At 44.8% G+C, this 27,458-nt stretch overlaps 3 protein-coding genes across 14 annotated transcripts; all 3 read left to right on the forward strand.

The window, feature by feature from the left end:
• The first annotated feature begins 653 nt into the window (after positions 1-653).
• PEX26 (peroxisomal biogenesis factor 26) lies at positions 654-7,703 on the forward strand. 3 transcript variants are annotated; one of them, XM_065682974.1, is made up of 5 exons: positions 654-1,441; positions 2,615-2,755; positions 3,121-3,434; positions 4,133-4,279; positions 7,516-7,703. In XM_065682974.1, the coding sequence occupies exons 1-5, from the start codon at positions 1,077-1,079 to the stop codon at positions 7,701-7,703; spliced, it is 1,155 nt and encodes a 384-aa protein (XP_065539046.1). In that variant the 5' UTR covers positions 654-1,076. The 3 variants fall into 3 exon arrangements, with proteins under 3 accessions (XP_065539046.1, XP_065539056.1, XP_065539065.1); XM_065682984.1 differs by lacking the exon at positions 7,516-7,703 and adding an exon at positions 4,683-6,524 and having other exon boundaries at positions 658-1,441; XM_065682993.1 differs by lacking the exon at positions 7,516-7,703 and adding an exon at positions 4,598-4,792 and having other exon boundaries at positions 665-1,441.
• On the forward strand, positions 7,704-15,905 carry LOC136016150 (tubulin alpha-2 chain). Of its 6 annotated transcripts, XR_010613517.1 has the most exons (8): positions 7,851-8,123; positions 9,431-9,644; positions 10,435-10,583; positions 10,830-11,510; positions 12,564-12,812; positions 14,611-14,752; positions 15,634-15,684; positions 15,823-15,902. XR_010613517.1 is itself a non-coding variant. In XM_065682923.1 (7 exons), exons 2-7 carry the CDS (start codon positions 8,121-8,123, stop codon positions 14,722-14,724), a joined length of 1,410 nt encoding a protein of 469 aa, XP_065538995.1. In that variant the 5' UTR covers positions 7,742-7,784; positions 8,056-8,120; the 3' UTR covers positions 14,725-14,735. The 6 variants fall into 6 exon arrangements, 5 of the variants coding, with proteins under 5 accessions (XP_065538988.1, XP_065538995.1, XP_065538963.1 ...); XM_065682923.1 differs by lacking the exons at positions 15,634-15,684; positions 15,823-15,902 and adding an exon at positions 7,742-7,784 and having other exon boundaries at positions 8,056-8,123; positions 14,611-14,735; XM_065682891.1 differs by lacking the exon at positions 15,634-15,684 and having other exon boundaries at positions 15,823-15,905.
• An 8-nt stretch (positions 15,906-15,913) lies between these two features.
• On the forward strand, positions 15,914-23,592 carry LOC136016167 (tubulin alpha-8 chain). Of its 5 annotated transcripts, none has more exons than XR_010613520.1 (6): positions 16,099-16,162; positions 19,580-19,802; positions 20,491-20,639; positions 21,169-21,849; positions 21,931-22,219; positions 23,270-23,358. XR_010613520.1 is itself a non-coding variant. In XM_065682948.1 (5 exons), the coding sequence occupies exons 1-5, from the start codon at positions 15,996-15,998 to the stop codon at positions 23,555-23,557; spliced, it is 1,344 nt and encodes a 447-aa protein (XP_065539020.1). In that variant the 5' UTR covers positions 15,914-15,995; the 3' UTR covers positions 23,558-23,592. The 5 variants fall into 5 exon arrangements, 2 of the variants coding, with proteins under 2 accessions (XP_065539020.1, XP_065539009.1); XR_010613522.1 differs by having other exon boundaries at positions 21,949-22,219; XR_010613523.1 differs by having other exon boundaries at positions 22,101-22,219.
• The last annotated feature ends 3,866 nt before the right edge of the window (positions 23,593-27,458 follow it).

Genomic DNA, 27,458 nt, shown 5'->3' on the forward strand with positions numbered 1-27,458 from the left:
GCGCCAAGCAACAGAAACAGAAGTCTGAAACGCCTTTACCGCTGCTTTCACTTATCTGCTGCACCCTTCCTTTTATAACGTTTCTGTGCTATGGTTTCTCCGTAATCAGCCTGAATCCCTGGGGAATTTATTCTGCAGCTAACGACAGCATGCAAACCCCTGGGATGCCCCACTGAGCAAATGCTGCTGCTACCGTGAGGGGCAGGTACGCAGTCCTACATCCTGGAATGAGAATGAGAGTTATCAAGCTTTTAATTGTGCTCTCCACACTTCATTCCCTGCTTCTAATGCTTCAGTGGCATGGAAACTCCCCTTTAAAAGATGTGCTCCACTTTTCAACATGTTCTGCGTTATCCTGTCTGATTTTTTAATAAGTAAGTATAGTAGGGAGTCAGCATTACAAAATAAATCAATCTTGCCTGTCTTGTAGAGATTAACTTTCGAAGGGAGTTTGCACCGACTGCCATAATTATCTTGTAACCAAGACAGCCTATTGTTTTTGAATAACAACCGAAGAAGAATGCGAATCGTTGCCTGCAGGGTGCTGATGGAGACAATGCTATTGTGCCCGAGCTCCAGTTCCTTTAACGGATTAAAACCGTGCGCACGGGGCGACTGAGGAAGAGTAGGCCAGCAACAGGAGGGTCCCCGGGAGCCTTTAGTACCCACGCCAAGCCCCTTCTCCTGCTGGCCCGGCCGCGCTGCCTCATGCCGGAGCCTCTGCCGAGCCCCGCTGCTGGGGCTGGGCTGACGCCCGGCGGCCGGGGAAGGGAAGGACAGCGGCCGCTGCGGGGCCGTGGCCCCCCGCTTAACGGAGGCGAGGCGGAGAGCGCTAGCTTGGCCGCGTCCCCGTGGTAGCCAGCCGCACGAGTGCGAAACTGAAGGGGTTTCAGCGAGGGCCGGTACCGACGCCCATCCCGGCTCCATGACCCCATAATCTGCAGTCGCGGCTTCCCGGGAAGGAACCTCGGTAAACACCGCTTTTAAACCACTGGTACTCGTAGCGACAACTGCTGGCCGCTGTCCCTCGCCCCGGACGGACTACATGTCCCGCCAGCCCGCGGGGCGAGGACAAGATGTCCGCTGGGGCCGCCCTTCTGCCGCCGGGAGGCGGTGCGGAAGGGGTTGCGTTGCGGCCTGGTGCTGCTGCGGAGCCGCTGTTCCGACTGCGTGGAGCTGAGCTAAGCCGGGGTACGGCAGCGGTGGAGCTGGAGCCGGAGCCGGATCCGGGAGGGCGACGAGGCGCGGAGGGGCGCGGTGGGAGCTGCAGCCCTCCCGGTAGCCCTCCCACCGCCACCATGAGGAGCGACCCTCTGGCCCATTCGGCCTCGCTGCTAGAGGAGGCGACGGACCTGCTGGTGTTGCACCGGGACTTCGCCGCAGCGTTGGGGAGGTGTGAAGCGGGCTGCGACAGCCTGGGCCCCGCGACCGGCCCCGAGAGGTGCGAGCGAACGCCGGGCCTGCGGGTGGGGACAGGGCGGCGCTGGAAGTGGCTCGGTGTAACGCCAGTGTCAGCTGGCCGCTGACTGCAGGCCGCGTCTGCCCTGCGTGGGGGTTTGTTTTTATTCATAGAGGACCTTTTGGGCTTGATAAGATCTTTTTGTTTGCTTGTTTGTTTTGTCGGGGGGTTAGGAACCTCGTCGGTTCGAGCATCTGTATGAATGGCAGTAATACCTAGGGTCCTTGCTGTGGTTTTGCTTAACTTTGCCTTAGTTATCTAGATTAACAGAGGGAGGCACTGTTGCTAAATATGAATTAGCGACCGTTTAAAACCCAGCTTGGCTTCGGTGGCTGTTTGCTCATGGCCTGTCTGTATTTACGTGTCTCATGTGAAGGGTTCTGTGTGTGTTTGAGGAAAGCAAGGTGTCCTCCTGGACACCTCCATGTCCTCCTGGAGAGCTCTTGTAAGGAGTGGCCTCCTGTAATGAGTGGCCTCCTGAGTTGGCCCCTCACTACAAGAGAGAGATTGAAATGCTGGAGTGGGTCCAGAGAGGGGCAACAGAGCTGGTGAAGGGTCTGGAGCACAAGTGTGATAAGGAACGGCTGAGGGAACTGGGGTGTTTGGTCTGGAGAAGAGGAGGCTCAGGGGGGACCTTGTCTGGAAAAGAGGAGGCTCAGGGGGGACCTTCTCACTCTCTGCAACTGCCTGACAGGAGGATAGAGCCAGAGGGTGGCTGATCTCTGTTCACAAGCCCCAGGTGATAGGAAAAGAAGAAATGGCCTCAAGCTGAACCAGGGGAGGTTTAGACTGGATATCAGGAAAAATTTCTTCACCAAAAGGGTGATCAGGCATTGGAACAGGCTGCCCAGGGAAGTGGTGGAGTCACTGTCCCTGGAACTGTTCAGAAACCATGTAGATGAGGCCCTCAGGGATGAGGTTTAATGGCAGTTGGACTTGATCTTAAATGTGTTTTTCAACCTAGTTGATTCTATGATACAGATTCAGTGCATCTTCTTAGGGGTGTGAATTTGCCTTTTCATCCAAGGTGAGGAGGTGGAAAGAAGGGGAAGCGGCTGCCAGAGGACTGTAGAGTACCTAGGCTAGGCTGCAGCTCGCTGGAAGGGATGCAAGGGGTTGTCAGAAGTGCTTATTTGGGTATCTCTTCATTACCAGTTCTGCAGAAGTGAAATGCTCCCTTTGTGTTGTGGGGATTCAGGCGCTGGCTGAGATGAACCGGTGGAGAGAAGTTCTGTCATGGGTCCTACAGTATTACCATGTCCCTGAACATCTGCCTCCAAAAGTTCTGGAACTGTGGTGAGTTTCTGTCTGTGGCTGCCGGATACACACAGGGCTTGCATTAGGTTTAACTTGAATATAGTGTGATATTTTCACTTTGTGTGGTCTGAGGATGAGAGGGGAACGAGGGTCAGGCCTCTCCTTGACCTGTGTGTGCTGAACAGACATGCACACTGCTTCGTGGTGATAAAAGTATGAAAGGGGTGATGCTGGGAAAGGAACGTCAGTGGTTGCACTTCCTGTCCACCTCAGGAATCTTTCTGTTGTTTAAGTGTTGACCCTGATACTTGCCTTCATGGTAGCTGCCTGTGGATAGTAACTGTCAGCAATCTCATCTTTTACAGAGAGTTAGTGTACTCTAACATTTCTTTCTTGTGTTTCAGTATCCTGCTGTACAGCAAAGTGAGAGACCCCCAGGTGATGCTGGAGGTTGGCAGCAGCTGGCTGACAGACCAAACCAACAAGAGCCTCCCTGAGTACAGTTCCTTGCTGGAGCTCTATCTGTTGCATGTGTTGCTTCCACTTGGCCGGTTTGAGGGAGCAGAGGAGCTTGTACGTGGCTGTGGTGTTTTTGATAGCCAGCAGCAGCTAGCATTTCTCGGGACCATTTGTGAAAGCCGATGTCAGTGGGCTCAACAGGAAGAGATGCACTTGGCTGCTGAAGAACAGCAAGATGCAGCGACAGAAACTGTTTTGGGTAGGCTTTCCCGCTGTTGCTTGTGCTTTTTTTTTCTCATTTTATTTCAAGTTAGTTGCTACCTTGTCAAGGGGTAGCAGGTATTAACTGTATATCAAGAATATTGTCATGAGAAGCCAGCCATGAGGAAGTCCTGTTGTTTACCACAGAAGGAAACAGAAGCTTAGTGATCCATTTGCTGAAAATTACGAAGTGTGTTTAGTCTCTGCCAATGTCAAGACATGAGAATTATTTTCCAGGTTCAAAAGCACTTCAGATTTTTAAATTTTATTTTTGAAGGGAAACTAAAACTACCTAGCAATCCTTTAGGTGGATGTTCTGTTGGCTCTGCGTACTCTCTGCTATATGTCCATTTATAGTTGAGCCCATGTAGAACCATGCATGTCTGGCATTTCAACTACTGCTTTCCCTCCAGAACTGTGAATATTACCTGCCAGGAGCAAAGCTGGTACTACTGTGGTATAAGAGCATATTATACTAAAGCAAAGGCCTAAAAAAAAGGTATAATGAATTGTATTACAAAATAGTACTGTTTCTCTGTTTCCTATTACAAAAAAGGCAAAAACTCAAGCCAAGTCGTAAGCAATCAAACTAAGAAGAGTCTTACTTTAGTATTTTAATTTCTTGTTATGTGTATCTCTGTGATTATTTGTTTTACTGTACTTTGTCCTAACAGGCTTTTTGTTCTTGTACTCTAGGTGCTTTGTCCCAAAAGCTTTTGACCATGTTGACGTTGCTGCGTAGAGCACTGAGGTCCATGTCAAGCCATTTCTATTTATTTCCTTACAAAAAGATGCTCTTGGCTACTTTTCTGCTGTATCTGGTGGTGGTGAGATTAGACCCAGGTACAGTACTGAGATTTCAGATTTTTAAAATTCCATTATGGTTACAGAGAATAAAATAGTTGCTTGAATAGGTCTGGTCTGTGTAAATGTCTCGTCTTTGGGAGACAAAAAAATTGGATGACTAGGAACTGACTAGTAGCATGCTGTGGATGGGAGCGGTGCCCTGAGTGAAGGCCCAGGTACTGAATCAAACAGAAGGTAGTAAGACATCTAGGTTTCCATTAATTCTAGTTGGGATTAGTTCTTTCTTAAGATGAGTAGTGTATTTTGGTTTTACCTTTTATAATGAAAGGCTTTTTTGCCACTTCTATTCTGCAGCTTCCCCTGCGTCGCTGCCATTCATTTACAAACTGGTCCAGCTCTTCCGACAGGCTTGGGCAGCTGTGTTTTCTCCAATCCACAGGCCTCCAATTCAAGACTAGGTGTCTTCCATCACAGAATGTATTTTTCTCTGCCTCTGTAAAGGTGTCAGCTTGTCTTGAGGATGTAATCGGGCTCGCTCTTCAAGGACTGTTGAAATCAATGTCCTAATTGAGATGACCACCTGTGAACTCCTGTGAGGCGATACCTTCATTTCTTCAGACAGGGAATGGTGATGTGTGGATCTTAAAACCACGCCAACTATTCCTGACATTTTGCTTGGCACCAGTCTGTCAAACACCAGGGCAGAGCCCACTCCTTGTGTAATCTACAGCTGAATAAGAATTCTCCTTTTCAAACACTTTGCTTTGGATGTAGTTCTTGAGTGAGGGTTGTCTAGCAAATTAACTACAGAAGAAGTTTTCATCCCTGGGAATGCTAGGCAGTTCTCTGGATGAGTGAAATAGGTTCCTGGAGGCATGACTGTAGAAGGCAACGGAGGGGAATATTTTGTTTTGCCTGAAGACACCTGAAAAGCCCAGTTCCTGCAGCATGGGATTTAGGACAAGCATGTGGAAGAAAATCACTGGAGAAAGTGAAGCCTATTGCATATGGTTTCTCTTGTGACTGATGCCTCCTTGCACAGGCGCTCTTGATTTTAGTTATATTTAAGCCAGAAAGCCAAGATGGTGGACCACGAGGACTGTTGTTCTGTATCTGCTCTTCTTAAATGCAAATAACAGCACTTTATGCTTGCTTCATGCATAGTAGTTCTTAGGAGCATGTGGTGGTGGTAAGGAAATAGATTTATTTTTTTAAACTATATTCTATATTATTATCTAGTTGAACAACAGAAGTTGTAGCACTGTTTTAATCTTTCCCTACCTCTTGCTTTGTTTCTGTAGATGTCAAAAAGTCTCTGTGTCTGGAATTGCCCCTCCTACCCTAAGTTTCTGAAGTCCTGGGTTGCATGACAGCCATTTAGCAATGCTCTGTCTTGTGGAACAATAGTTTGTTAGTAGGCGGGAACATATACTTCTCTGAGATCCCAAAACATTCCCCAGATCTGTAGCAAGAAGATTACTGTCTTTGCAGAAGATCTGTCACTGACTGACACCATTTCCAACCACTTGGGGCAGAAATTGGAGGTCTCGCTTTGAGCATTCTTTTCTTGCCTATCTGTCCATCCGTGCATCCATCCATCAGTAATCCCATATCCCTCCCCAAAGCTTTTGTGAATGCTTCACCACTTTAAAGTTATTTCTTACAAACTCTGCTCGCATAGGAAAGAGCTGCTTTTGATATTGCTAAATGATTCTTTTAAACCAACCGTAAGTGTAGTTACTGCAGTCAGGTTACTCTGCAGCCAACATTTGATAGGAAAGCAGGCAGAATAAAGCCCAGAAGATCTGTCTGGAGTAATTTCTTGGACAAGCTTGACTCGGTTGTGTCTACTGGCCCCCCACATTGCAAGGCCTCACTTTATGTCCTTTGTAAAGCAGTTAATGAGACAGCAAACTGCACTCTGAAGTCAGGCCAAATTCTGACCAAACTGTTTAGGTAACAACCATTTTTTTGCTCATGTTTTCTATTAATATTTTTAGTTATATGTCAGAGGTACAATTTTGGAGGTTGGGACCAATGGTCTGAGCAGGCCAAACATTGTTTACAGACTGCTGTTAAATGTCTTAGCCATTTGTTTACCAGGACTTAAACATTCAATTTGATTTTTAAGTGTAGACTAGTAACCTTCGCTTCCTTTGAGTACTACTGATTTAGCATTTGTATTGTATTTAATACTTCCTGAGAGGGCAAGAAGGCAGAATTTGCAATTAATATTAAACCAGCAATATTTAATTCTCACAATAAAGTGACTACTGATTTACCCCTTTGTTGCTTATTTCTGCTGCAATTAAATATATGAAAACTTTTGGGTTTAATTTATTGATTCTCTGCATTTTTCAGATAATTTTTGAAAATATTTCACTGTGTCCTTATTGTACAGGTGTATTTGAATTAAGTAGAGGACTTGATCAGTGGGAATCTGATGAGATCATAGAATTATAGAATGGTTTAGGTTGGAAAGGACCGTAAGAATATCTAGTACCAATCCTCTACCGTGGGCAGGGATGTCTCCTACTAGGCCATGTTGCCCAAGGCTCTATAAAGCCTGGTCTTGAACACTGCCAGGGATGGAGCATTCACCACTTCTCTGGGCAACCCATTCCTGTGCTTCACCACCCTTACAGTGAAGAACTTCTTCCTTATATCCAATCTAAACTTCCCCTGTTTAAACACATTACCTCTTGTCCTATTGCTACAGTCCCTGATGAAGAGTTCCTCTCCAGCATCCTCAACTGATGATGTTGGTAGCATATAAGTCTGAATTTCATAGCAGTTCATAGGGTGCTAGTTACTTTATGTGAAAGATCCAGCGTATATGTATTTTTTTTCAATATCCCATTTTTCATGTGGGATGACCAAGACCAATACTACCAAGAATAAAGTACGTGGTATTCATCTTTAGCTATGTTTTTCTCAGTGCTGTCATTGTATGATGGAGGGAAAAGACTATGGGGATCCTATTGTTTAAGCCTTGTCAGAGAAAATATGTGTGCACACCATGGGTATGTAAACTTCCTGCTAGTAACTCCCTGTCTAGGAGCAAATTACAGTTCTGCTTTTTCATTTTGCCATTTTGCTAGACACAAAGAACTTGTATTGGCCCATGTTGTAGGCAGCTGAAAGGCTGAAGAACAGTTGTCTATAAGGAGACGAACAGAGGTCACAAATATAAGGAATGGCTGGGAGAAAGAGGAGGCTTGGTAACTTAGCACCAGGAGGCAAGAAGATAATTGCATGTACTTTGTTCACAGATGATCAAATAGTCAAGTGGAATCCCTTGCAACTCAGCCTGTTCCCCAAGTCATTTCAGTCAGCAGAACTTGGGCAAGTTGACTCCATGGCTACCATTCACTTACAGTCACCTTTGTCAGAAAGATGCAATTTGAAAATGATGCCACTTTTTGAAAGTGTAAATGAAGAAATTCTGCAATGGTTTTAAATGAGTTCTCAGCAGCATGTTCACCAGCTGTTAGAGTTCGAAGGAAGGGAACCAGTTATTTGTGAAGATGCTCCATACATGGTAAAATTCTGGTTGTAATTTCTCTTCTTTTTTACAAATCCCAAGGTTTAGCTTGGAGAATTAACTGGGAAGACTTGCTTAAAAGCAGGCTTTAGGGCTGGGTCCTGTTGATGGTTGAAAGCGGGCTGCTGGCATAGCAGGAGAGTGGGTGAAATGGGACGGTTGCCTGGGAGACATTATGACCTCTCCTGCTTATGCTGTGATGCTGAGAGGCCCCTGCCAGCGAGGTGTAGATGTTCTGTCATCTTGTACGAGGCTGCTTCCACAACAGGAGGAACATCAGTAACCAAAGCTGCTGCTACCACCAGTCAAGAAAGGAAGTGTGTGGGAGAAGCAATGGTAAGAAAAAGAATCCAATTATTTTATGAGATAATGAGCACTGTGTTTGGCCTCCTGTTTCCCCCTGCTCTGGTCAAGATCTGAGTGAAGGTGGGAAGCTTGAAGTGCCTTTTTTTTGCTTCATTTTGGGGGCAACAAATACTGCTCACAGTGTACAAACAAACAGTTGTCAGCTGTTTGGTAAATAGAGTCTGATATGTTGAGCTACATTTGTGTTAATGCATTCAGTATAAGGGAAGTGCAGAAAAAGAAGGATGGGGTTGGAAATTGTTTTCTTGAGTAGAAGCTACTCAGGATATACTTTGAATACAGTATGTTTAACTCTGTAGTAATGGCTTTTTCCTACTAGTTTGTGAGTATTAAAATGAAGAGCTAAGAAATGTGGATGTTTACCTGGTAAGACTGGATGGGAATAACCCACCAAAATACTCAAATATACCGTGTCCAACTGCAGTGTTTATGAGAGAACCCTTTAAATTTACCATACCTGGGAGACTGCATAGCAATCTACAGGAGACAAATATCTTTTTTGGATTGTGATCTTATATTTTGTGTTTTAGATTTCTGTTGTTAAAGTATGTGCATGACACCGTAATAAACACTTTAGAAACTGGTTACTGACTGAACAGCCATGATTACAGAAGTGTATGTCTGAGAAGGATTTCTCAGGAGGTTAATTTAGTGTGACATGTGAAGGGTACCGAATCCTTTTGAGTATCTAGTTAACTCTTCACATGTTAAATGGAATTAAAAGTAGCTGGAGAATGGGCTGAAAAAATCAGTGATTGAAATTAATGAAGGGACTAAAGGCACTTTAATTCTAGTTCATTTAATTTCCTATTTTCCACCTGTCTGGCACACATGCTTGACAGAAGGCTGAGAGATCAGAAGATACATCATTCGCTTTGCTTTATCTGTGTCAGTAAGGTAGCATAGCTGGGTCTTGTCCCAGACAAGTGGACTTGGCTCTTGTTCCTCAGCTGGAACTAATATACTAATATGGAATATACTGTTGTATATTTTGTGTACAGTTTTTCTATCTGTGTAGGCTTATGTAGGATCTGCATACTGGATAGCACATGTAGGCATGGCTGCAAATCTCTAACTGTTGTGATTATTGCTTCTTTTTCCTCACAGCAAAGTATTTTTCTTCCTGTTTGTAAGTGTCAGAATGTTTTACATTAGTTGCATTCTTGTGGAAAATTTTGGAACCCTTGGTTGATTTGGGGTTTCAGGTAAGATCAACTTGTAGACTCTTAGGATATTCACTGGTCCTTCTCACCATTTCCCTTGTCCTCCCCTTTCAGCGTGAGTGCATCTCTATTCACATTGGCCAAGCTGGAGTTCAAACTGGCAATTCTTGCTGGGAACTCTTCTGTCTGGAGCATGGCATTCAGCCAAATGGCACCTTCATCGACCAACCCAGTGATGATGACTCTTTTGCCACATTCTTCAGAGAGACAAGCTCTAGAAAATATGTGCCCCGTGCTATTATGGTGGACTTGGAACAAACAGTAATAGGTCAGTATAGAACTAATCTTGGAAAATAGAAATTAATTAACTCTTCTGGATGCCAAAGTTCAGATCACTGAATATCAGGATAATACCCTTATCATTAGGGATGATCACAATATAACATGCAGGCAAAATGTATGGATTTTAAGATTTTAATCCTAAGTATTACTAAAACCTCTTGTTAGTATCAATGAAAAGATGAAAACTGGACTGCACTCTGTCATAGGTGCTCTACCAATAATAAAATCAAAAGTTTACTATTATTTAAACCTCCACTGGTTATGAGTACAGTTTAGCTTTCTTAAAGACATTCCCTTCTGGTCTTTGTAGTGGTATTTTTCTTTTGCTGACTGGCGGAAATTGCTTTCCTCACATTCAGGTGTAAGACAGGGTGTAAGAGAATAGTCCTGACAGATCAACAGGGGAAAACACTGTTTTACTCTTGCAAATCTCCTGTTTTTAAAGTCATTCCCCTGATGGGTCTGATGGATCTTCATCTGATCAGTATACAGAGCTGACATTTTACCACAGCATGGCACAGCTCTCATTTGATAAATGAATTAATTGGTATAACACAGCAACTTACACTTGGAGCAGGGTCCACTTTTTGGTTTTGGGTTCTTTTTCCTCAAAACTGACATCTCAGATGATACCCCTCACCTCTGTACTTTGTTTTTCAAAATCCAGATCTTCCATGCCATTTTCTGCCAACATAAACCACTACCTTTGTTTTGCAAAAGTTACCAGCATTGGTGAATTATTTCTTCCAAGCTTATTATTTTTGTCTCTTGTTTAGACGAAGTGCGGACTGGCACCTACCGGCAGCTTTTCCATCCAGAACAGCTTATCTCTGGAAAGGAAGATGCAGCAAATAATTATGCACGTGGTCACTACTCTGTTGGCAAAGACAAAATTGACATGGTATTGGATCGTATCCGTAAGACGGTATGCACTATTACTTCAGAAGCAAGATAGTTTTTAACAGTGGCTTTCATTTCCTTTTCACTGTTGTCACTGGCTCAGAACAGAGGCATGCAGGTCCTGGATGTCCTGTCTTAGTTTTCCTGTGAATGGGAGACTTAAATGGAAAACCTCAAACATTATCATTGGGTGTGGGTATTGCTGTCTCTATTTGAGGGGGTAATTTGAAAATATGTCACTCATTTTTTCACTTTTCTTTTTGGCTTTCAGGCAGATGCCTGCTCTGGGCTGCAAGGGTTCCTGATCTTCCACAGCTTTGGTGGAGGTACCGGCTCTGGCTTTACTTCCTTACTAATGGAACGACTCTCCATTGAATATGGAAAGAAGTCCAAACTGGAGTTTGCAATCTACCCAGCCCCACAGGTCTCCACTGCTGTGGTGGAGCCCTACAATTCCATCCTGACCACGCACGCCACCCTGGAGCACTCGGATTGCACATTCATGGTGGATAATGAAGCCATCTATGACATCTGCCACCAAAACCTGGACATTGAGCGTCCCACCTACACCAACCTCAACCGCCTCATCAGCCAGATTGTCTCCTCCATCACGGCTTCACTGCGCTTCGACGGTGCCCTCAATGTGGATCTGACAGAGTTCCAGACAAACCTGGTGCCCTACCCTCGCATCCACTTTCCTTTAGTCACTTATTCCCCCATCATCTCCTCTGATAGAGCATACCATGAGCAGCTCTCAGTGGCTGAAATCACCAGTGCCTGCTTTGAGCCCAACAACCAGATGGTGAAGTGTGACCCAAGACATGGCAAGTACATGGCCTGCTGCATGCTGTACCGTGGTGACGTTGTTCCCAAGGATGTCAATGTTGCAATTGCTGCCATCAAGGCCAACAGGACCCTACAGTTTGTCGACTGGTGTCCAACAGGCTTCAAGGTGAGTAGGCTGCTATGAACTTCTCTTTGATGTTTAAAGGGCAAATTCAGTCTAGCAGACAACTCATATTTAAAGCTCTAGATCTCATATATTTTCCAGTTGTGAGAAGGAGGAACATGTGAAAGATAATATTTGTATAAAATATGCCCTTCCTCCTTTGAATGTCCCATTGACACAGACTCCTACATATTTAAATAAATGAAAGCATATACATTATTTTTGTATTCAGTAACAGGAGAATGTCATAGAATCATAGAATAGTTAGGGTTGGAAAGGACCTTAAGATCACATGGTTCCAACCCCCCTGCCACGGGCAGGGACACCTTCCACTAGACCAGGTTGCTCAAAGCCCTGTCCAAAACACTGTCAGGGATGGGGCAGCCACAACTTCTCTGATCAACCTGTTCCAGTGCCTCACCACCCTCACAGTAGAGAACTTCTTCCTAGTATATAATCTAAATCTACTGTCTTCTTTCAGTTTAAAGCCATTTCATGTCAACCGTGTAAAACTTAAAGAAATGGTATTTTAGAAAAAAGATCAAGGTAAGGCTCATCTTCTGAAAACACAAACACTTGAGGTGTCTGTTCATGAGATTTAAAAAAACAAACCAATCAAAAGATACCTCCCCAACCCAGACCAGAAGTTACCAAGAATATAAATATATTGTTGGCAAGTGAAGCGTGTCTATGACATCTGTGCAAAGAGATATTTTCGTCATTGTCCTCATTTTTTCCATGCATACTGACATACAAGTTTTACTTCATTTCAAGTCCAGTTCTGGTTGGTGCTTCCTTTCCTCCCCCCCCCCCCTTCTTTTTTATTTGTTGAGTAAGTGTAATGAATGTCAAATCCTTATACTTCCACAATATGCACAAGTCATTGTGCACAAAGAAGGTGCTTGAATGACATTAGACTATAACACTGAGGTGATCTGGGTTTTTCCCTACCTCATTTCCTCTACCCACTAATGGTTTTAGAGTTCCCCCTCTCCCCCCCTTTATTGTTTCATTTTGTCCCTTTTCTCATAACGTCTTCTCGATTGTTATTTGCAGGTTGGGATCAACTATCAGGCTCCTACAGTTACACCAGGAGGAGACCTAGCCGAGGTCGAGCGAGCAGTCTGCATGCTGAGCAACACCACGGCCATTGCAGAGGCTTGGGCCAGGCTCGACCACAAGTTTGATCTGATGTATGCCAAGAGAGCTTTTGTGCACTGGTATGTTAGTGAAGGCATGGAGGAGGGAGAATTCGCAGAGGCCCGAGAAGACCTGTCTGCCCTGGAGAAGGATTATGAAGAAGTGGTAACTGACTTACTTGAAGAAAATGAGGCAGTGGAGTCTTAAAAATCATTCTGCCTTTTTCTGTGCATGAGATTGGCTCTCTGTCTTTTTTTCATGTGCCTGCATTTATGCTTGTTTCACACACACAAAGTCCACTGCCATCTTAGCAAACTATAATAAGGATGAGGTCACTGTGAGATAACAAGACAGTAAACATGGGATGTAGGAACAGCTAATCATTAGTCACTTTGCCTCAGAGAGTGACAGGCTTCATATTTTTTCCTAATAGGAAAAAATATTTTCCTAATAGGATTCCTGAAAGGATCCCTGTCATCTATATGGTCATTTATTCAATGCAAAGATACAGTCATGTAGCTGGAATATTATTTGAGGAACTTGGTCTTCAAAATGTCCCACGTAATCACTATGGGATATAGCTGGGAAAGCTGACCCCAGCTGACCCCAGGGACATCCCACACCATATGGCGTCATGCTCAGCATATAAAATAGGGGAGAGAACAAAGGAGGGGACATTCAAAGTTATGGCATTTTGTCTTCCTAAGTAATCATACTTACGGTTACTTGGGGGGCAGTGGAGCCCTGCTTTGCTGGGGATAGCTGAATTCCTGCCTGCCAATGGGAAGTGGTGAATGAATTCCTTGCTTTGCTTTGCTTGTGTGTGCGGCTTTTGCTTTACTTCTTAAGCTGTCTTTATCTCAGCCCATGGCTTTTCTCACTTTTACTCTTCCAGTTCTCTCCCCCATCCCCATGCAGAGGGAAGGAGTGAGCAGCTAGGTGGAGCTTAGTTGTCAGCTGCTGTTAAACCATGATAAGAGTACTTATAAGGTGTAAATTATTAAAACATGCTATTTTCAGAGCTGTGTCTATTTTTAAATGGAGAAAAAGGGTTTAAGTTTTGTATGGACACGTTGTTTTGTTTTTAAATCCCTCTGAGAGGCTGATTTTGATAGTATCTTAAATAATTGGTGATAACTCATAGCTCCTCTGCTCTGTTGCCTTGCTCTGGAGGTCACCTATGACACAGCACCCCGTCCACATGGACATAAGAAGCCCTCTGAGAATGTCTAGACCATCCCAGTTGCATGCAGGCTGCACATCAGCCCCAGGAACATGGGCTACTCACAAGTCCTCTGGCAGTACCAGCAAAGCCACTCTAAACTCTTGCCAAATTCACTTATTTGCACACCTCAGGACTCCATGGCAGAGCTTTTTTATAATCAGCCTCATTTAGCTCTCATCATCATCTACCAGTGTCACCAGGTAAAAGCTGAAGTTGGCAGGTCTTGACCAGGCTGCTGGGCTATTTACCCTCCCTATGCAGGGCATGTCTCAGGCATGTTCCATGCAGGACAGAGACGTCCCCCTACAAGCTGCCCAGCAGGTTGAATGCCTGCCCCAAGCAAGGTGACTTTCTTTCCAAGAATCCAGGTCCAGACCGTATCTGCCTCATATCTCTGCGGAGCAGAGCCCAGAGGCTGACTTTGGAGACAGCAAAACTCACCAGTACCTGGGAGCACAGTCCCACACTGTGCTTTCAGGTTACCCTGTAAATCTAGGCTCGGAGTTTTCTGCCCAAGCACTCCCCAACATGTGTGGACAGAGTAACATAAGGAAACCTAATGGAAAACAGTATGCCCAAGTCTTCCTCAGGGCTTTTACACCTGTATCTGACCTTCACCAGAGACCAGCGCATATTTTCAGCACTTGAGTTCATGGGCTATCCAGAGCAGGTCTTTGGTCTTAAACTTAGCTATGCATGTGTAAGAAAGGGAAAAATAGTGACTTGGGTCATCCCCAGGCTTTTCAAGCTCAATCAATTCTAAGAAGAGACAAAGCCAATGTACTCCCACTGGCCAGGGACATCGCTCAAGACTCCATCACTCCTCGCTCCCTGGAAGTTTTTGACTGGTGAGACAGTTCAGTGTGGCAACCCAACACTGGTGAGTCTATGGGTCCTGGGACAGTTGAGCTTGAGTGTAGTGGGAAGGGGAATGATTAACGTTGACTCCCAGAGGTGCTCTCACTGCCTATTTCAGAAGAGAGGAGGGGGCAATGGAAGAGAATGCAGTATTGGACTAAGGTGCACATAATTTAGTAATTCACAGACCTCATTTAAGTTTTGTAGCTAGTAGATCTGACATGTTGACTCAAAGAGTGCCTAAGAGGGTTTGGGTGGTGGACTGCTCAAAGTATTTCCTGTGAGATTTTTTCCTGAGGCAATACTCCGCACATTAACATTTCAGATTGTCCAGAGTGCCAGAGCTTGGCTGGAATGTTACCAGCTCCACTGGAAGAAGAACACTAGAACAACCTGTTTCTTAGCTGCAAAGTAATGATCCAGTAATTTGCCGGAGAACTGTGGGACCCAGCTTAAGCAAAGCAGCAGATAGAAATTATCACAGGAATTCTTCCTCTGTAAAAATATTGGTGGCTCCAGAAATCTCTGTAGCTTTTCCCAAAATCAGAGCAGTAATTTGCAGGTTTGTGTAAAGATCAGCAACATAAAGACTATACCAAAGTAAATGTGAGTTTATAAAAACCAGTATGAGCTACTTTGCACTAGGTAGAGTTCATACCTAGGTGCTAAGTGTGAACTACCTGGTAGTAGGTATTAATGTAGGTGCTAGTTAGGGAAGAAACTTAGATGCTGGTTGTCAGTAGGGGCAGAACAATCTATTAATATCATCAAGTCAAGACAAAGTTTAGGAATTGTGTATTTAAATTCCTGCTGATTGAACATCATAATGAACAGTATGTCAGGGGATACACCATATTCAGATTCAAGCAATTAAGTGTGCTCCTCTTCCTCTTTGTTACCTAGGAGTTGCAAAGAGGATTTCTCCAGTGAGAGAAGCTGCTTTCCAATGCTGAGGTAGTGCAGAAGGCTTGAACAATAAAGTGGAGGAGGCAACTGCCCTAATTTGGTGTGAGAACATTTGTGTGATGCCTCCAGCTATGTCTTGCAATACGCACTGCAATAAGCATCAAATTTCTCTCTGTGTTTGGACAGACGAGCTGGAGTCTGCACTGAATGCTGTCTCATACTGCTGACAGCCCAGATGACTGTACACCAAAAGAGAAGCAGTGCAAGTAAACTGAAACGTTAACAGAGAGGCAGCTGGAGTAAGGATAGAAAGAAGTCAGCCCAGCATTTAAAAGCACACTAGTAGAGGACACTTCAGAATGGTAATTATATTTACTTTCTGGTTTTCTATGTTTGGGTTTTTTTTCTTCTATCCTTCTCTTTTCCATTCATTTGCTCTCTTATGCCCTCTTAGTCTCCTGTATTGGAATTTGGGAGTGATTTTCATCTACACATGTACATACTGGCAGAACAGGGAACTGGAATGGTATGTGTGTTGTAGGTGATATATATATGTATAATAGGTGTTAGAAAGTATAGCATGCCATGCTCAGATTCAATAAGCACGCTGAACCAGGTGGGACTGAATTTTGAGATCTGGGGTATATGAGAGCCCTGCCTGTCTGGGTGACTTTGCACACGTGGGGTGGCAGGGAGGGCAGGAGGTAGTGGCACAGAGGGTGACCTATTCCACACCACACTGTGACACTGAAGCACAGCAGCAGGTGCTGGATGCTGGGCCAAGGCTGCCTCCTTCTTGCAGCCCACAGCCAGGCTCCTGCAGGGACCGGCCACCACTGATCTGAAAGGGAAGGAAACACCGCTGGTGACACCATGGTAAGGGGGATATAGGAACAGAAGTCATACAGGGACCAGAAGGACAGAGGGCAAAGGAAGGCAGGGGGATCTGCTGTTCTTATCAGTAGTCTGTGCCATAAAACTCATGCACTGATTACTACGTAAGAGGGTAGGAAAGAAGTGTTAGAGAATCTCACTGGAGCTGTAAGGCATGGTGAACCAAAGTTTTCTTCAGAGTCTCTAATTAGTGAAATTATAAGACAAATTAGATCTGGAGTCTTAGCTTTTTGATACTTCCTCTTATGACTAAGGCACGTTTTATGGGGCTTTGAGCAACCTGGTCTAGTGGAAGGTGTCCCTGCCTGTGGCAGGGGGATTGGAACTGGGTGATCTTTAAGGTCCCTTCCAACCCTTCCATTCTGTGATTCTATGAGTCGGTGATTCTATGACTCTATTTTAGCAGTACAGGTTCATTTTTATATGAGATAATATCTTTTTTTAGAAATAAACAAAATAAGTTACTTACCTTTCTGTCTGTTTTAAATTTATTTAGCCCCAATGGTTGTCATTTCTGCCAATACAGCTGCAGGTCCAAAACAAGAGCACACATTTCACAGGCAACATAGATACACAGATCCACAGGTTCCCCATGCCTTAAAGCGGACCCGGGGTAGTGAGTGTGTTTTGGGAATAGTTGGAAGACTAAAGTCTGCCTTTGTACCATAAATACTTAAGACAGGTAGTATTCTGGGTTTTTTTAATAAGGTCAAAGCTATTCCAGGTATAGTTTCACAAAGGACTTGGCTCTTTCTGCTCTCTCTTGGTACCTAAAAAGTCAGGTTCACAGTTTGTAAGACAGATCCTGGTACATTAGTGATGGGATGTGAAACATGAGTTTAGAGTGGGCTCTGAATTTAAATATCATGTAAAGATCAGTTTACCCTGCCTGTGACTCTGAAGGAGGCCCACTGTTTTCCCTACTAAAAGTCTATTTTAAAGCTGTTTACTATGCAAAATGAGAAACACCTTTGTTACTGTCTTATCTCTTTGTCGGAATATTTCCGAATTACTGCTGGGCAGGAGCACGGCAAGAGGCCTGGCTCTAAAGGGAGGAATGAAATACTGCTTCAAACTAGCACTTCTTCAAGCTCAGTCTGAAAGGAGAAGAACTGGTTCTGCAGTCCTCAGCTGTAGCCCTATACTAGGCTTTACAATATTAACTTTCTAAGGCAACATTCTCTTGTTCCGGCTGTGAAAAAAATGGCAAATTCCTCTATTGATCTGAGGAATAGAGAAAAGTAGCTGTTTAGGTTCAAAGTATTGCTTGACTTGTAGTTTTGCTCCTTTAAAGACATCCTTTAAAACAGTCACCTGGCCTCACTGCCGTGTTTAAAAGGAATTTTTGTTCTTACTGCCAGCCTCACAGACTCACACTGGGAGTTGAAAGGAAAGAAGGAGCTGTCCTTTGCGAAATTGGCATTAATTGAATTCTCAGGGCCCAAAAATGCCTTCAGTGTCTCCTGCATAATCCTCCAGATTGCAGCTCCCCTGCAACATACCAGCCTGTAAACCTTCGTCACCCAAATTTAACTCAGCTACTTTGCACAAGTCAGTTGAGAAAAACAGGGTTGTGCAAGTACACTTGGGAGCACATTACACACAGTGCTGCATACGCATTTGACAACTCCTTTCAACTTACAAATGAGTACTGAATAGAAATTACATATTTAATTGAATGAAATATTTAACTTGACCTTCCATATTCATTTGAACTTGTGAGGATGACTAACTGGGGCAGTGCTGACTTCTGAAATTCCACTTGCTTCCAAAAACATATCTTTAGTTACATTTCTACAACAAATATGTGGCAAGTTGTGAAAAAAAACCCTGCTCCAGAGAAGCTGTTGGTCACACATACTGCCTGAGGAGTTAGTTTTGGGGGGAGATGCAATTTACTCTCAGGTCACAGGATGATTTTGCAAGATAAGCATCTGATATTAAGTCACTGGATAACTCTCAATGTGGTAATACAAAACAAAAACAATTGAGGACCATTATCTGTCCTCGAAGCCAGGTAGCATGGTCTGCTTCATATTTAGGTATCTGAATTCTCTTTCCCTCTCCAAAGCTAGGCAGTGGTCAGTGAGCTGCTCACTGGAAACCATTCTTGACGATGAGATGTATTCTGGAGTGCTGAAGCATTGTCTGGAAAAGTATGAACTGGCATAAGCCAAAGCTGTGCCAGAGAGTGTGCTAATTAGCAGTCACACAGGTGACCACAGCCCAGTGCTCAGTACTATCACCTGACTCTTTCTTAATCCTTAGTATAGACACAGCCACTGAGATCACACAGGCAAAGCTCAGAAGACTTTAATTAAAGTTGCTCCAAAGCAGAAACTGAAGCTGAAAAACTCCACCTGAAACCACTCTCTCCTTAAAAAACTACCCTTCCCTACACCCAGTGTTGTAATCATCAGGACTAAGTCTAGCCTGGTGTTAAAGACATTGGTTTCTTTTCATTAAAGTTCCTGGCTACTACAGAAACTGTGCTCAAAATTATGCAAATAAGCATACACTATTGCAATGGCATTGCCTGAATAAGCAATGGACCTGCAATGTAAAATACATAGCTGTGCAGGAGCCTGAAGGAACATGTGTTTCAGCAGAGAGAATCTGAGATAATTTCCTGAGGTGAAATGTTCTTAAAGCAGTTCTGCCAAGTTTCTACTCCAGCCTGCTATCAGAGGGTAAAAGGATCAAAACACAGCACCTGTCTTGGGTTACATTAGGTTGAAGGATACCACATGGCTGTGTCAGGTTCCAGCTGGGAGTAAAAATAAACTGAACTGGGATGTGCTTTTCAGCAGGGCCAATCCATAGTAGGAGAGGTGAGGTTTGTGTAGAGGAAATTATGCCTTTTTTCCTGCCTGTTTTCATGTACCCATATATTACAGCACCTAGGTCTCAATATTATAAAGAGCTGTCCCAGCATCTGTGTTTAAATGTAGTCTCATTGTGGTCATGGGGTTGAACAACCAAATGAAATGCTGACAGTGACAATTCACTGGTTTCTCTGACCCTGCGTCTCTCTGCTCTCTCCCCTTAGCGCGAATGCATCTCTATTCATGTTGGCCAGGCTGGAGTTCAGATAGGAAATGCGTGCTGGGAACTCTTCTGCCTGGAGCATGGCATTCAGCCAGATGGCACCTTCAAGGATGTGCAGGATAAACTCAACAATGATGACTCTTTTACTACATTTTTCAATGAAACAGGCACTGGGAAGCATGTGCCCCGGGCTGTAATGGTGGACTTGGAACCAAGCGTAGTAGGTCAGTATGGAAATAAAGCTGTAAAAGGGAGAAAAGCTTACTCTTCCTAACATCACCACAGTGCGCCACCAGTCTCCAATGGTACAAAGCAGCACTCTCTTTGTATCTAGACCACTGGATAGCATGAAATAAATTTTCTTGTGACACCGAATGGCAGATTCTGCCATAGGTGTTATAAACATAGGATCAGCAGGATCCCCAGCAGTTTAACAGCTAGTGCACATGGTTTGTGTGACTTCTCTTTGCACAAACACTTAACTTTTGTTTTTATTTATCATGACAATTTTTGCCATTTGAATTCTGCTTTTCCTTGATCCAGATTCAGAGTGGGACCCTGACAGTTTACCCCCCATGAATAGAAAGATGTCTAAAAATTGGGGCACCTTGGGGGACCTGATTTTTTTCACGCTTTTTTCCTAGTGACTTGTCCTCTTGTGGGTACAGACTGTACAACTGGCAAGTTCATGAGAAGATATCAACTTGTGTGGCCGGATACAAGTCACACCATAAATCAACAGAATGCAACAATGAAAAAATGCTTGGGAGACGTTTCCCCAATAGCATCTGTTATTTGGGTCATGATGTCCTATGACTGAAAGCTTGCATCAATGCCAACATCAACCACAACTTGTTGGCACTGGAGAGCAGCCGCACTGAGAAATTCTTACAATTTCTCTTTCTCGTTCAGATGAAGTGCGGGCTGGGACCTTCCGGGAACTTTTTCATCCAGAACAACTGATCACTGGAAAGGAAGATGCAGCTAATAACTATGCCCGTGGCCACTATACCATTGGCAAAGAAAGCATTGATATGGTGCTTGATCGTGTTCGTAAGCTGGTAAGTCCCCGTAGTTTTGAAACAACAGCTTGGATTCTGCAGAAGAAAGAAGTACAGAACAGGTACCTGGTTAACTACAAATGATACCAATGGTTAGAGAAGAGATTGCAAGACATACAATGCATCATTGCTATTCCAAGAGAGAGAAGCCCAGTAGTTCAGTTCCCAGCTGTATGCCTCCAGGTGTTAAAAAGTGGTTCTGAATTTGTAATTCTTCACGATTAGCACAGCCCTTGACCACCAATACTGGTATAGAATAAGACAGTTCTACATTGCTGGTTTCAGACAGACTAACTAAGAGAAGTGTGAAGTTCAGAGAGAGAAGCTCCATAGATGAGTCTGATTTTTATGGCTCAAGTTGAGTGAGTGAGGAACGAAAAGGATGGGATTATCATGAGCCCTTTCTCAAGGAAACATGCCATGAAATCCATGCTGTATATTGCAGATGCCTGCTCTCTCCTCCAGCTCATACACTAGATGAAGTCTTTTCATTCTTCTTCAGCCCCTATTTTTCTCTTTTGCTTTCTAGACTGATGCCTGTTCTGGGCTGCAAGGGTTCCTGATCTTCCACAGCTTTGGTGGAGGTACCGGCTCTGGCTTTACTTCCTTACTAATGGAACGACTCTCTGTGGATTATGGAAAGAAGTCCAAACTGGAGTTTGCAATCTATCCAGCCCCACAGGTCTCCACTGCTGTGGTGGAGCCCTACAATTCCATCCTTACCACACATACCACCCTGGAGCACTCGGATTGCGCCTTCATGGTGGATAATGAAGCCATCTATGACATCTGCCGCCGAAACCTGGACATTGAGCGTCCCACCTACACCAACCTCAACCGCCTCATCAGCCAGATTGTCTCCTCCATCACGGCTTCACTGCGCTTCGACGGTGCCCTCAATGTGGATCTGACAGAGTTCCAGACAAACCTGGTGCCCTACCCTCGCATCCACTTTCCTTTAGTCACCTATGCCCCCATCATCTCCTCTGATAGAGCACATCATGAGCAGCTCTCAGTGGCTGAAATCACCAGTGCCTGCTTTGAGCCCAACAACCAGATGGTGAAGTGTGACCCAAGACATGGCAAGTACATGGCCTGCTGCATGCTGTACCGTGGTGACGTTGTTCCTAAGGATGTCAATGTTGCAATTGCTGCCATCAAGACCAAGAGAACCATCCAGTTTGTCGACTGGTGTCCAACAGGCTTCAAGGTGAGTAGGCTGCCATGAACTTCCCTTTGATGTTTAAAGGGCAAATTCAGTCTAGCAGAAAACTCGCATTTAATGTTCTAGATCTCGTATGTTTTCCAGTTGTGAGAAGAAGGAACATATGAAAGATGAAGTTGCAGAATGTATATGCCCTTCCTCCTCTGGACATCCCACTGACACAGACTTCTAAATATTTATGTAAATGGAAATCTGAAGTGTATATGAGTTAAAACTTAAAGAAGTATTAATTTCAGACCTGAATTTTGGACAAGCCAGTGAGTGCTCCCTCTGAAGCAACATCTAAAGAGAAGGAAATACCAAACCCGATGGAATTTATAAAGGAAATATATACAGCCTCCGCCCTGCTGGCGAGGTAACAGTGTTGGCAAACATAATGTCAACAATAATGCAAACATTAGCAGTGGAAAAAATATTTGTCATACAAACAGTGAGTTTAAGAATGAAAGCTTTTAACTGGGAACCAACTTACTTTCTGTATTAATTTCTAGGGAGTATCTTGTTGAAGCTGCATATTCAGTGTTGATTAGCTGCTAAGAAAGCTATGAAGTTGGCAGTGTACATTGAGCAGAAGGATACCACAGACAGTAAAATAACCATGTTTCGCACGCTGATTAAAGGCCAGAGCATGGTTTTTCTCATATTCTTGGGAACAGAATTAAGACTTAAAAAGGAGCCAAGAGTCAAGGAATTTTATTTGCCCACCAACAAATGCCCACCAACAAATTCCAGAGAGAAAAAGAGAGAGAGAAAAGAAGGAAAGTAAGAGGAAAGAATAAAAGAGTTCATAGCAGTAGCTACCATCCCGGAGCTGCGATGTCCCGACAGTCCGGTTAGTTCCAAGTTTGGTGGTGGGAGATATTTCTTTCCTATGCTGGTTGGTGCCGTTCTTTTATAGAGTTGTAACACATCCTCCACTCTGTGGTGGTACATGTGCCCAATACTGTCACTAGTGGGTTTTCTCCCTTCGTGGTTCTGTGATGTAGCAATGTTAAGGCAAACACCCTGCACCGAAGTGTCAACTGGAGAGTGATGTTGAGACAGATACCCTTCACAAACATCCTGCTGTGGTGGTGGTATTGGCAATGTAGTTTTCCTGCCATATCAATGTGAGGACAGACATCCTGCTGTGGCAGTGGTATTGGCAATGTCAGTCTTCCTGCCATAGCGATGTTGAGCCAGACATCCTGCTGTGGTGGTGGTGTTTTCACTGAAACAGTCTCTTACACCATGTGTCATATTGTTTATGATGTTATTATTTCTTATGGAATATGCAGTCTGGTAGCTTTGATAGTGGCACTACTCTACGCCAGCATCTGCAACTTTACTCACATTTTTTCAGCTGTTTGACTGCTTTTGACAGCTCTTGCCTTTTCACAACCTTCTTTCATATTCCTGTTTCCAGGTTGGGATCAACTATCAGCCTCCTACTGTAGTTCCTGGTGGAGACCTAGCCCAAGTTCAGCGAGCAGTCTGCATGCTGAGCAACACCACGGCCATTGCAGAGGCTTGGGCCAGGCTCGACCACAAGTTTGATCTGATGTATGCCAAGAGAGCTTTTGTGCACTGGTATGTGGGTGAAGGCATGGAGGAGGGAGAATTTGCAGAGGCCCGAGAGGATCTGGCTGCCCTGGAGAAGGACTATGAGGAAGTGGGAACTGACTCATTTGAAGAAGAAAATGATGGGGAGTAATTTCAAAATACACCTTGTTCCTAGTGAGCACAGAATTGTCTCTGTATTACTGTATTGCATGTGTCTACCATTAGATCGTATTTTTTTTGTATGCAATATACAGAAATTTAAGAGGGGTCATATAAAGACATCTTTTATTCCATAAATCACAGGTAAGTTGTCCTGTAAGATAGGATCAGCTGCAGTAATGCCTCACCACTCCCAGCAATGCAAAAAGACTCACTCTTCTTCCTTGCACATTTAATGTAAGGCTGTTTAAGCTCTAATGCACATACTAAAACCACTACAATTCAAACTGTTTAAATGAGAAACTTTTCCCCTTTAAAAAAAGACAACAAAACAGAACAATAAAACCTAAACTTTTTTTTTTTTTTTGCATCATACCTCCTTAAAACATTTCAGTATTCCTTACTTTACCTGCATAGTTCTTCCTCTGCAAGAAACAACATCTGCTTTATCCAGCAGACCACTGTGCCATCTGTGGCAATCTTTATTTAGTGCACCATGTGCAAGTGAGTCTGCAATATGGGCATTTGAATGTTCACTCAAAGATAATTCAAAGTTGTGATCCAAGATCTCAAATCTATATATGTCTTGCTAGGCAATGTCAATTCTTGACTAGGAAACCCTTCAGCAACTTTTTATTGAGGGTCCCTGGTGGGTTGCACCCATGAGAGCTGGGGCAGCTGTCAGATGTCATTGCAAGGCCACTCGTGATAATGTTTGATGATCATGGTGATTGGGAGAAGTGGCTAAAGACTGGTGGAAAGCAAATGCCACTCCTGTCTTCAAAAAGGACAAGAAGGAAGATGCAGGGAGCTACAGGCTGGTCAGCCTCACTTCAATCCCTGGGAAGGTGATGGAGCAGCTGATCCTGGAAGCGATTTTCAGGCACATGAACAAGAAGAAAACTGTCAGGAGTACTCAGAAGGGATTCACCAACGAGAAGTCATGCTTTACTGACTTGATGGCCTTTTATGATGAAACAACTGGCCTGACAAACTAGAGGAAAACCGTGGATATTGTCTACCTAGACTTGAATAAGGCTTTCAACACCGTTGCCGGTAAGATCCTCATAGAGCAGCTGTTGAGGTATAGGCTGGGTGAGCACAGTGAGGTGGACTGAAAACTGGCTGAATGGCTGGGCCTGGAGTGTGGTAATCAGTGGCATAAAATCTAGTTGGAGGCCATTAACTGGTGGTGTACCCCATTTAATTAACCAGATCAGTAAATTACTAAACTATGAAGTTATGGAGTAGCAGAAATGGCTCTGTTTAGGGAAACATCCTATTTAGGACATGCTTGATTATGTACCTAAACTGAAGAAACATGAATAAGTACTACTCAGCCTAGTGGAATTTAGACTCCTTTTTGGCTTCGCTCACAGTTCTGTTCTGAATTAGGCCCCAAACCAGAAACAGGAAATTCATACATGACACACATGTATGTGTTCAAACTGAGAAGTGACCCTGCTCTTCCCATAAGAGAGGAGAAATAGGCAACGAGATAAAGACAAAACCCCGTGATTAAACGTGGCAGATGAATGGCTTGGTCTGTTCTGTGAAAAACTGCTGAAAGCAATGCAGTGAAGTGGAAGTTGTTTATCCAGTGTGGAGTGCTGTAAGCATCCTAAAACACTGGGTGTGCACTTCCTAATCTCCTGAAAGCTTTCTACATCTCATCTGATCATCAGTGTTGTGGTTTATTTTATTTGCAAGGACACCCAGGAATCGGGATCTCTGCTTTCACAATAGTCAGTGCATTCTGGAGATTAGAAGTGCCATGGCAATTATCAGGAGCTAGCAGCTTTTGTTATAGTGACCCTACTCTGCGATGACCAGCCAGCAGTGTATCTGGAGACCAGAACACACCATCTTTCAAGTTTAGCCATCCCTTCATCTGAGCACACTTTCTGTGCTCAGACTTCTGCCTGCTACCTGTTTTGGAAGTGGGGTGTCACGAGTAACTTCCACAGGCAAAGCCTAAATATTCGTAAGACAAATGCTCCTCTTAATTGAGCATCCAGGCCCTCACAGGGGTTATTACCAAAAGCCACTTCAGCTGCACACTACTTCACTAGTTTCCACAGAACCTTCAGACCTAGCTTCTGTTCAATCTCCAGTGTTGGTTTGCACTTTGCTCAGGTGGTTAAACTGTCTCTAGGCAATTTATGGCTTAGCAGTTCTTCTATCTCTCTTCCTCCCTTCTATGAGGCAGATGCCACACAAGCTAGCAATAGAAAGTGAACACTGCTAAATTTAAACCATTGACAAGAGGCTCTGCCAGAATCACAGCAAAGATGCTGAGTTATTTGTGCCCTTCTGCTCACAAGCCCCTATAGATATCCATACGCATCCCTGTGACAATTCAGGAAGCTCTTCACTGCCACTGCTGCCTTGCCTGAAGAGCTCTAATTGCCAAGCAGTGGTGCTGCCTCCACCAGAGCAAGGTTGTATGAGCAGGTTCTCATTTGAATCTGAATTTGGTAACTTAGTGAAACAACAGCTGAAGGCTTCTGCATAGCACATATGAATTCATGTAAACATTTCACTGATGGGCTTTTCTGGGGGGCAAAGGGGTCCTCCAAGACACCAGTGACCTTCTAGGGAGCAAATAAAGGAAGACAGAAGCCATCAGGAGCGCCGCACAGCCTGTGGAAGGGGGCAACGCCTACACCCTACAGGCAGAGAGACAGGAAGGGATTAGGGTTTTAGCCTGCCTGCCCTGGGGACAATCTGGTGGCAAGGGAAGGACATGGCGTCTGTGACCCTGCTGGCGCTCCTCCATAGAGGGAAGTCAAGTGCGCCCTGCCAAATCACACAGGGGTTCTCCCTCCTGGGGTCCCAGAGACTCCATCTATTTCATGCACATAGCAGGAGACACTCTATTTCATACACATAGCAGGACGCCCTGCATCACCTGCGCCATTTACAGAGTCAGCAGAGAAAGCTCTGTGGGGAAGCACCACTCACCTTCAAACTCTCCCACCTCAAGAGGAGCAAAGCTGGACCAGTGGCCCTCCTTTGAGTAGCAAAGCTTCCTTATGGGGCTCTGCACCCTTTTATTCCTCCTGCAGATACCCAGGGTGAAGGGGAAAGCCTGGAAACCTAACATACACACTGGAGAAGTGTCCACCCAGGCAGTTCTGCTCATCCAGACATCAGTGACTTACTGAGGCCTGAAATTCCACAGCTTGGGTTAGTGCTGGAGTTGGTCCTTACCATTGTGCTGCCATCTGTATATCCCACCGCACACCGCGGCCCATCGTCAGACAGGAAACTGCCAAGGCTTTCAGCTGGCCACCTGGGCTAAGTTTCTCAGTGAGTTACTTGTTTGGGGTCATTTTGAATGAGCTATTTCTTGATTCCGAGTAGGCTATGGTAGGCCTCGACAAGAGTTCGGCTTTTCTATTGCTTCTGTGGCTAAACCCAACAAACACCTGGCCCAAGACACGTCTGCTTTTGGGAGGTAATGAGCAGCCATGCTAAGTCCAGGCAGAACACACCTCCCGCGGTGCTGCCTCTGCTGCAGAAGAGGGCTTTTTCTTGCAGAGGTCAACTCCTCTGCCCGCGGCAGGGGGGTCGGAACTAGGTGATCTCGAAGGTCCCTTCCAACCCAAGTGCCTAGAACAAACCAGTCTGAACGAGGCCAGGGCGTCGGAGGGGGTCAGGACATCGGCAGACGGGGCCCCCGTGGGCAGCCCCTGTGCAGAGAGGCCTATGGGCTCCCTGCCGCCTTTCTTCCGTCCCGCCCCGCCGCGCCGGGCCGCGCTGCCCACGGCTGAGCGAGTTTCACTTTCTGTTCCTGCGCTCCGCCGAGCGGGAAATGAAAACCAAGCGGCGCTGCGGCTCCCTGACGCAGCCGGCCGGGGCAGGGCCGAGCCGAGCGGGCCGCACGCCGC

Source organism: Lathamus discolor, chromosome 1, assembly GCF_037157495.1.
Source record: "Lathamus discolor isolate bLatDis1 chromosome 1, bLatDis1.hap1, whole genome shotgun sequence".
NCBI classification, from domain to species: Eukaryota; Metazoa; Chordata; class Aves; order Psittaciformes; family Psittacidae; genus Lathamus; species Lathamus discolor.

Excerpts from the sequence above, each read along its gene's own strand:
- LOC136016150 (XM_065682891.1), top strand. The coding sequence starts at position 7,938 with ATGGGACGGTTGCCTGGGAGACATTATGACCTCTCCTGCTTATGCTGT. Across the intron at positions 10,584-10,829 it reads TGGATCGTATCCGTAAGACG|GCAGATGCCTGCTCTGGGCT; the intron begins GTATGCACTATT and ends TTTGGCTTTCAG. Across the intron at positions 11,511-12,563 it reads GGTGTCCAACAGGCTTCAAG|GTTGGGATCAACTATCAGGC; the intron begins GTGAGTAGGCTG and ends TGTTATTTGCAG.
- LOC136016167 (XM_065682937.1), top strand. The coding sequence starts at position 16,130 with ATGTACATACTGGCAGAACAGGGAACTGGAATG. Across the intron at positions 20,640-21,168 it reads TTGATCGTGTTCGTAAGCTG|ACTGATGCCTGTTCTGGGCT; the intron begins GTAAGTCCCCGT and ends TTTGCTTTCTAG. Across the intron at positions 21,850-23,269 it reads GGTGTCCAACAGGCTTCAAG|GTTGGGATCAACTATCAGCC; the intron begins GTGAGTAGGCTG and ends TCCTGTTTCCAG.
- PEX26 (XM_065682974.1), top strand. The coding sequence starts at position 1,077 with ATGTCCGCTGGGGCCGCCCTTCTGCCGCCGGGAGGCGGTGCGGAAGGG. Across the intron at positions 3,435-4,132 it reads AGCGACAGAAACTGTTTTGG|GTGCTTTGTCCCAAAAGCTT; the intron begins GTAGGCTTTCCC and ends CTTGTACTCTAG. Across the intron at positions 4,280-7,515 it reads GGTGGTGAGATTAGACCCAG|ATGATCAAATAGTCAAGTGG; the intron begins GTACAGTACTGA and ends CTTTGTTCACAG.